At 33.0% G+C, this 9,946-nt stretch overlaps 1 protein-coding gene across 1 annotated transcript; it reads left to right on the plus strand.

The window, feature by feature from the left end:
- Positions 1 to 1,468: 1,468 nt before the first annotated feature.
- LOTGIDRAFT_174677 (hypothetical protein) lies at positions 1,469 to 3,856 on the plus strand (the record flags this gene model as incomplete). Its single annotated transcript, XM_009054021.1, has 3 exons — positions 1,469 to 1,924; positions 2,544 to 3,339; positions 3,518 to 3,856. Coding segments are annotated over 3 exons (1,591 nt in total), but the record flags the coding sequence as incomplete, so codon positions are not given.
- Between the last annotated feature and the right edge of the window lie 6,090 nt (positions 3,857 to 9,946).

Consider the following 9,946-nt stretch of genomic DNA (forward strand, 5'->3'; position numbering starts at 1 on the left):
CATATATATTGTCTATTTTATGTAGCGTCCATCTAGAAAACGGTGTGTGTTTTTGCCAATACAGTTGTATAACGTCAATTCTGATCTCTTTTGATCTTGAAAAAAATCGGTGGCCCCCTTTGTTCCTTAGCTGACATTTTCCATTTCGGCTGTTTTTTTAAGTCCCTTACTGGGTTCTGTGACAAATGCTAGCCATTTGATACTTAAGTTTTATGATTTCAGACTCTTTTGCTCCACATATCACTTGAATACTCCCCACGCTAATTTTGTTAGGTCTTGCGAAACCAAATATGCCCATCTCTATTGACAATATAGGCCTATTTTTAACCCACTTGACTGTACCTAATATATATCGGGCGACCTACTTTATACCGTCACAGAAAGTACAAAAACTCGTCGAACTACTCAACTCAGGTAAGGGACAAATAATAATGATTCGAATTATTTTGAAAATTCAAATTTATCTATTTCTGACGATACAGTATTGTATGTTAACAAGGTTAGAAATATCAAAACAGAAGCTGAATTCTTTTTAACAGTGCAGATATTACGAATTAAATTCAACTTAATTAGATCTAATCAAATAAAGACAAATTTGACATTCTGTACCACTTGCTTCTAGTTAGTTGGAAAGTATTTTATTTGACATTAAACATGTCCAGTACATTTCAATAACGACATAAACGCTTTTATAATCATTATTTAATTTTTAAGTAGATTAAAGACTCGAAAACATAAAAAAATAAATTTGTTACATTGTGACGACGAAGCTCTGAATGCATCATGACAAGAGAAATGGTATAAAAGACTGTTAACTAAATCTCCTAATTGCACATTTAGTTCTGATATTGTAGTAGTGAGGAATTACACTCAAACTATGAAAAGAACTTGAAACTGTTTAATAATAACTGAGATGAGAAATGAGAATTACCAGATGTGACACTTGAATGAGTAGATGCTTTTCTACTATCATAATATCTAATGTAATTCCTAATAGTGAAATATCCGACGTGCATGTCGACAGCATGATATTAGTTCTGAACAATTTCCCATATATTTGTGATTAATCTCCTATTTTCCACGCTTTCTCTGTTCCCAGCATTTTATTAACATAACATCTAAGTGAAATATTTTATTTCAAAATATTTAAATATTGCTGATTGAAAAAAAATCTTACCGAAAAGAGGAATTTCACATGACCTGACATTGTGAAATTTGTCGAGTCGGTGTTTATGTTATCTGCCCTGGATAATTTAAGATGTTATAAAAGGATAAATGCGGGTGTCGGTGCGAACCGATGCTTATTCTGCATCAGTCTTCGTATAATGTCATGCAAAGGCGTCCCCCCCCCCCCTTTCATCCCAAAAGGCGTGTTTTTCGGGCAAAAATATCATAACTTGGTTAGAAATTCGGGCAACCTTGGACGTAAACCTGGCTCCGTCACTGATAAATGATTTGTATTTTCAGGATGAAGTCCGAGGTTCTTCTGAATTTGATGATATTGGTTTTAGTGGCTATTTTCTCCAGTACGCAGAGTTCGCCTGACTGTGATATTGTATCGCCAACCGCCCTGAAAGAATTCAGAGACTCTCTATCTGGATCAACACTAGACCCTGAAGATACTGCATACAAAAATGCGTCGTTGATGCAGAACAGAAGAGTGACTAAGCTCCCTGGACTGATTGTATACGCATCAGACGCAAGTGATATCCAAAAAACCGTTCTCTTTGCAAGTAAACACAATGTGAAGCTGGCTATTCAATCTACAGGACATTCATATGTTGGTAGATCGACCGTAGAAGGAGGAATATTGCTGAATTTATCTGAATTGAATAGAATTGACGTGAAATTGAATTCAGTTAGAAGTATCCACGGAGAGGTTACGGTAGAAACAGGCAATATGTGGGCTCGCGTTTATGAAGAGGTAATGGCATTTTATATTTCTTTCGATTCTTACTACCTTGTGACAAATCATAGCATTCCCTGTGATTTTAACAGAACCGTTAACGCATTTTCCTGTATTATATACAGATATTGTCATTCTAATTAAAATTAGACCCAACTTTCGTTTCGTTATTTAATTAGTCTTTATTTTGAACATAGTCTAACGACCTGACTCTTTAACATTCGTCAAAATAACCTAACCTAACCTGCTTTAACCAATCAAATTTAAGCCATCTCCAGCGTTGGTGTTTTGTGAGAGATTGAAGGAATTTGATTGGTTAAAGTAGATATCATCAGATTAGGTCAAAAGGTTTTTTTGACGGTCATTAGACCCTACTCTGAAGTTGCTATACTAAAAACAAAACGAAAATTTGGTCTAATTTTAATTAGTCTGGTATATTATATAATCATATGGAATAAATACTAAATAGAGAATGAGTGGTGGCTATCGCTGATACACTATGAACCCTTTATCAAGTAACTGAATGAATACATCAAATACACGATATTAATCATATGAACTGTGACAAAGGAATGTCCAGCTGAAAATTTACCTTTTTGTAAAATTACCAAGTGTGTACATGTAGGGTATGTTTCAGGTTGATAAACACGATCGTGTTGTAGTTGGTGGGGCTGATGGAAGTGTGGGTATGGGGGGTTATACACAAGGCGGTGGTCACAGTCCAATAGGCCGAAGTCTTGGACTAGCTGTAGACAGTCTGTTAGAGGTGAAATTGATTACTGCTGATGGCAGTACAGTCACTACTTCCACTTCCGGTACCACAATTAAACATACCAATGGAACTGTCATAAACAGTAACGACGCTGATTTATTCTGGGCACTTCGAGGAGGCGGCGGAGGAACTTGGGGTGTTGTATTGAGTTTCACATTCAAACTTCATCTTCCCCCAAATAATGGAATGGTGAGAGTTTCAGCCACCTACCCAATGTACTATTATGAAGAACCAATACTTCACAGCCCTGGAGCGCCAATTATGAAGAAATTTACTGAATATGTTAAAACATTAGACAACAAGTGGGGTGGATATATTCTCTTAAATAATGTGCCTTTAGATGACACTATGACATATTTCGGAACTCTGTCGTGTGTACTGTTACACTTTGGTGGATGGACGCAAGAGCTGCAGAACCAAATGGAAGATTTACTTGACCACTTAAATGGTACAACGATCCACCAAGATTTCAAAAATTATACCAGCTTCTGGGATTATGAGGGTAAAACTACGCCTGACAAGGGTGGATATAGATTGTACATGTATAATGTACTCCTGCAAAATGATTCTAATTTCGATGGTGTGGTGGATTTATTGGTTGATCACGCCAAGAGGGTACCACTGCAAATTACTCAAGGATGTACAGACGTCCTTATTGGAGGTAGGTGGATAATTAAAATGAGGGGTGTGGGTATGAGGGAGAGACTGATGAGTGAATAACCCTTTCTTAGGAAGGAATAATCCTTTAGCGTTCCCCAGATTCACGTATTCTCACACTTATATTTGAAATGCAAATTGGTAACAATTTTATCAATAATTGAACAATATTTTACTGACAGGTGCCATGACCGACATTCCGTCCAGTGAAACGGCTGTGGGTCCGGGATTCAGGGCAGCCACACATTCCATGTCCTGTTATGTAGCATATGGGAATGCAAAAGATGACGCTGAGGCTGAAAAGTATGGACTACAGTTTGGAAATGAACTAAAAAAGTTTGGTGATGGTGTGTACTTCAATGAACCAACTGAAGATATCCCAGATTGGAAGGAAGAATATTGGGGAATGGAGAAGTATTCCCGTTTGTTAGAAATCAAAAAGAAATGGGATCCTGAACATTTATTTTGGTGTCACCATTGTGTAGGATCAGATCTGATAAGAAAACAATATTGTTCTGTGGGTAAGTAACGTGACAAATAATTTACATGATAACCAATTATGTGATCAGTGAAACTACGAGAAGGTGATACAAGAACCTAACTGCAACTCTCTCACTGTAGAATTGGCAATGTCAGCAAAACATTAAATATTCCTCATTTTCAACACATGTGGTTCACAAATCATCTGCAAGGCTAAAACATCCACTTAATCAGTAGCTTATTCTCGAAACTATAAGTCCAAATGCTAAAAGAATGGACCACGTGGTGTCTTGAGGCATTCCGTATACAAATATGCGGATAATCGAGACTCTTACATTACTAGCCTACATTTATAGTTGCCTTAATAGTTGGAAACATGGTTTGTCATTTTATTCATTACTCATTGCATGGTGTCTCTGATCTATATTAGCCTAGTAAGAAGCAGATTTGGATGTTATATCTGCATAACAGTCTATTTTCTCTTTGTGAATTAATATAAATTAAGATGGTACCAAAGGTGGATATGTTGCTTGCGATCGTCGCTTTTTCTGTCCATTTGGTCTAGCCATGTTGAATTTTTTTTTTAATCCATATTTTTACTTTGAACTTTTATTTTGCAGTCGATCGTGATGAGGCCAAGGATGGTTCCAGCGCCATTACAAGCATGCCCTGTCTTTTCTTACTATCAATGTTACTTTATATCCTACTGTAACCTCAATGTTACGAGCTATCCATTCTAATTACTATTATTTGATTTTATACTGCCACACAACAATCGGTCTTTTGTATGCTTACTTTGCCTTTGTCATGTTTTCACTTTTAATAAACCGTTCTATTTGGAAGAACTTTTGTTTTTCCTTGCCTTGAATCTTGTAACCAAAAATGATGCGACAATGGTTGGAAGGGGGGGGGGGGGGGGTCATTATGTTGATTCAGAAGATCTTTGATTTGATATTTCTTCAATAAGGTTTGTTCATTAATATATATTTCCAAGTTTCGTGAAAATTCGTCTGTACCTTATGAAGTGACCAGGAATGATTCTGGACGGACGTGAGAGACATGTCAAAGGTGGTTCCCAAGAAGCTCGTTAACCAAATTGTCTGAACTTTGATGGTTATTTTCGAAAGTCCCAGCACACAGCAATTGAGCTTGAAATCCAAGAGAGTCTTGCCTACATAGATTGCGTTGTTACCATCTTTAACGGCAATTAAGCTTAATGTTTCATTAGAGGAGTCACATATGTTGTTAACAAATATGAATGATGGCATTAGGACGTCATAATTAACGCCCGGTTATAACGAGAAATATAATAATAACCTTCTTATATAACTGCATCTGTGATATTTTAATTTTAAACTTAGACAATAACATATTTTGTTTTTAAAATCTCAAAAACAAGAATTATAAACACTGCTAGCTCTTTGGGCTTTGCTTTTATTCAAGGGACCCAAGTTTGTCAGCCAGTGAAAAATATAAAGGCTAAATATATTTGTGTCAGATGGTGATGAGAACATAGTCTCAAGTAAAGTAAAGTAAAGATTTATAAAACAAGGTGCAAATTAAAGGTTAAGATAATTAGATACGTTATATGGATGTCTCTGTAATACTATCTGTGGTGGTATCATTTCTTTAACTGAAATAGCTGAAAATAGAAGAATCAACATTCTTCTGATATATCAATAATCATCTAAAGATTAATCCTGTTGTGTGAAACAAATTTTCATGTACCTATAATAAAATAATAAGCATTAATATGAATAGTCTCTGTAGGAAATTCAAAATCAGAGAAGTCAGATATTTTAAGACTATTGAGGGTTAAGTCTACCATGGACCAGGATATTACTGAGATTTTTAAACGAAGGGTATCATCTGGTTGTCGTGTTGAATATTTAGGTCATTGGGGTATACAGTTTGAAATTGGTCCATCCAATAACTATTGGGCATAGTTTTTATCTTTTCAAATGTTATAATCAACAAGTCTTCAATGGAATAGTCGGGTTGGTTAAAGTGATTGGAAATTGGTATATATTTGCCATGTACTGCCGTTAAAAGGAGTAAATAAGGTAAATGAGATCCTGATCACCGCATGAAAGTTGGTCAGTTATGGAAAACCAGGTTGCGAGCAGAATCAACATCGATCTGTTGAGTACATTCCCTCTGAACCGTAGGATTTGTGATTTGAAAATTGCAGAGTATATATGCTTCGGATGAAAATTGGTGCGTATAAGTCCAAATCGTCTCCCTTGAACACCGTAGTATCAGAGGTATCCATATTATTGTCGCTAATGTTTGCCGTTAATTTAACTGAAGGATGGTGATTGTTTAGTATCTAAAAATATTACCACAAAAGTTTTCTAGTGATTCGGTCCAAATGATAAAAATGTCAAGAAATCTACCGTCAAAAAGGGGCAATTTCGCTTTCCCATTCGACCATGAAGATATTTGCATAATGCATACCTTGGGACAAATCCTTTTCTCATAGTTGTTTCAGAAATTTGAAGGCATGTTTTTCCATTGAAAGTAAAGTCATTACGCATTAAACATATTTCTAGAAATTCTGAAATGTCCTTATCTGGTCTTTCTTCGAAAGGATTAATCTAATAATCAATGTTGTGTCCTTATTGAGTCCAGAAAGCGGTAAAGGTACCTAGTCTATAAACAGCTTAAATGAGAGCTAGTAAGAGAAAGAAAGAACAACTGAAAAACGGGGATTAGATTTGTAAATTTATATTCAATTTAATCATTTTAATTCGGATGTTCAGCTAGGACACTTGGCGCAATATATTGTAGGTAAATTAGTCACGGGAAATTGATTATTTCATCCGCTTTGTGTTGCTCTGGACGAGAATTTTGTTTAACGGAATTGTTTTGCTCGTAAGAACTTATTTCCTACCCAACAATGACATTGTCAAAGATTAATAAATAATTTATAATATTGATAGAATTTAATAACAAATCAAGATCTCAAAATATTAACAAAGCAAGTAGAAATATCAACAAAGCCAGTTAAAATATCAACAAAACATGTAGAAATTTCAACAAAGCCAGTTGAAATATCTTAATAATAAACAAAGAAAGTTGAACATCATCAATGCATGTAGATATATTAACAAAGCCAAGTGAAACATCAGCAAAGCATGTAGAAATATCAACAAAGTCAGTTGAAATATCAATAATGCCAGTTGGAATACCAACAAAACATGCAGAAATATCAGCAAAGCCGGTTGAAATATGAACAAAACATGTAGATTTATCAACAACATATGTAGAAATATCAACCGGGCCTTTAAAAGCATACAAAGCATGGCAAAAAATATAGATTAATCTATTCAAAAATAACAAAGATGAAAAATAGTCCTGATTAAGAAAAGGGACAGATTTAAGAGAGAACATTAATTGGGACAAAAAAGGCATCATATGATGGAGGGATTACATATTGCTATAGTTAATAGGATTCATTGCTAGTCTATGAAATATAAAACTTTCTATGGACATCAATTTTCAAAATATGAACAACTTATTTAGTATATAATACATATTTAAATTATATGGTTATGTTTTCAATTAACAAGATCAAACAATTCAAAGCTACGAATAATTATGAAGTCTTAAAAAGCGTGTCTAATTACGTGGAATTACTTTTCTTTCAATTTCTACATAGATAATCCACTAGTCATGCAAATGACACATAAAATTACCAATATATAACCCATCTCAACAATATTCAATAAATTTGAAGCTTATTAAAAAAAATGCACCAAGTTCTGATGTCAGCTTCTCAATGAAGAAATTATGCAGACTTACTGCACTAATTAGACAAATCATAATGCACTTTCTCAACCAGGATCAATATTAAAAGTTATATATCATAAACAATATACAAATATCAAAAGTCCATAACATATTTTAAATTGATATAGTAAGGCAGGTATAAGGTTTTCAAATGAAGGCTGTATGTTTACTAAGGACCACATCATCTTGATGTTCAATGTAAAGAAGAAAGGCAAAATATATATTAGACTGAATATGAAGATTTTGACAATTTTTACCATATAATCTTAGCTTTTCCTATAATTGCCAAGTAGAATTGGCCAACCATTGGATTGTTCACCTACAAAGAGAGAACTGTCTTAAAACACTTAGTTTAAATTGGAAAGTGTGTAAACAATGAAATAGGATTATAAAATTGGGTCGGGTATATATAAAGAATTTGACGGATCTTGTGATTGAAAGGCCAACAAACAATTAAACTCGTACTTTTATAATAACACAACATTAAATATTAGAGATTGTTTTAGAGATTCAACAGAAAGTTCCTAGCATTACCCTTAAGTCAGGTTTAAATTATTTTACAGATCTATGAAATGATGTCTTGACTGGATCTATAGACTATAAACATGTTGTAAATTAGACAAATAATTTCAAATTGGTGATAACATGATGGAAATGAAATAAATTAAATGGATCATATTATGCAGATCAGATCCAGATTTGGTTTCACAAAGATTTTGAGTAATATTGAGATCTCTTGCAATGCAATCAATATGTCAGTTAATCTACAATGAAAAATGTTACATATTCAATAGAATATTTCTAACCAAATGTCTGAAACATCATTTCATTTCAATATAATAATATATATCTTGAGTTAATGAAATTTCCAGCCCAATTCCATATTTTTCATAGTTGCTTTGACTGGTTTCTACTGCTACATAGTAAAAAGTCCAATGTTTGTGTTGCTACTAGAGCAAAATTTGGAAACGCCTGTCAGAGTGATCACAAGTTCTGTTTGTAGTAGCATGTAGATCACAATTTAGTCAAGATTGAATTGCAAACTTCATAGATAGTTTGAGACAGACACTTTCCATGTATGTAAATTCAATGGTTCTTAGAATAATATACGTTTTCATACTTTGGAAATTGAAAACCAGCCTACAAGCACTATAAAATATAGAATTTGGCTAGGTATAATTGTAAATTACTATTAAACATAATATTTACATCTATATATACAAATACAAACACATTGAACACAGCACTTAATAATATCGCTGATAATTAACAACTAATTAAGCAAAAAAAAACTACTTATCATCAATAAACAGTCTGTCAACTGATGTCTTTTGGCTGATGTAGTTGAAAATATAAAAAAAATTCTTATTTGTATTGTATTTTGAAGGTATATTCTACGACAAACAATACTTATCCACATTTGAGAATCACTGCAATAACTTCTCATACATTTTCAAACAGTAGGCCTACATAATTTTTTTTATCAAAGTCTCTTAACAAAACTTGGCATACTAATACCTTTGAACATATCATCTCATTATAAGAATGGATTTAGCAATTACAGTGCCCACTAGTATCACTATAAAAATCAATGCCAATTCTAGCACTTTTTGGCTAAGAATTTTGTAAATATCTCTTTCAAATAGTTTACATAAATAATTTTCTATATTAGGTGCCTTATTTTCTACTTTAGTCAAAATATTCCAAAATAACAAAAATAAAATAAAATCTGATTGTGTGCTTAAATATCATTTACAGACTAAGAAATTGTCTACAGTTATAAACAGTTCATGTTTACTAACATCAAAATAGAACCAGACCTATATATCAAATATCAATCTTTACCTCTAATCAAAATAACTTTATAGAAATAAACAACTTTATAAATAAAACAGTCAAAATGCTGATCAAAATAAACACCAGAATCATAAATATACCATATTGTCAAGAATAATGTTTATATATATAGTTATTTAAAGAAATATTTCCAAATTTTGAAAAATGGCATGCCAGAATATTGTTTTCAATACCTACATTATACAACTTAAAAATATTGCGACTATCCAGAGGCATGGTGTCATAACTTCAAAGTGATACTACGTCTTGGAATGAACATAAAATTTAAGTTCTCGAAATGGTCAAAATGATATATATTCATCAGTGAACTTACCTGGTGTCATAAAGTTACAACAGAATCCCTGTAAAATCTGGAAAATTGAAAAATTCATCAAACTAAGTAATTATTGAAAAATGCTTAATCTTGATATTGAACGTTTTTCAATAGTTAATTGCATATTTATGGATAATTACTAATTTTTTTGGATTTATTGGATTATATA

This window comes from Lottia gigantea (genome assembly GCF_000327385.1).
Source record: "Lottia gigantea unplaced genomic scaffold LOTGIsca_209, whole genome shotgun sequence".
NCBI classification, from domain to species: domain Eukaryota; kingdom Metazoa; phylum Mollusca; class Gastropoda; family Lottiidae; genus Lottia; species Lottia gigantea.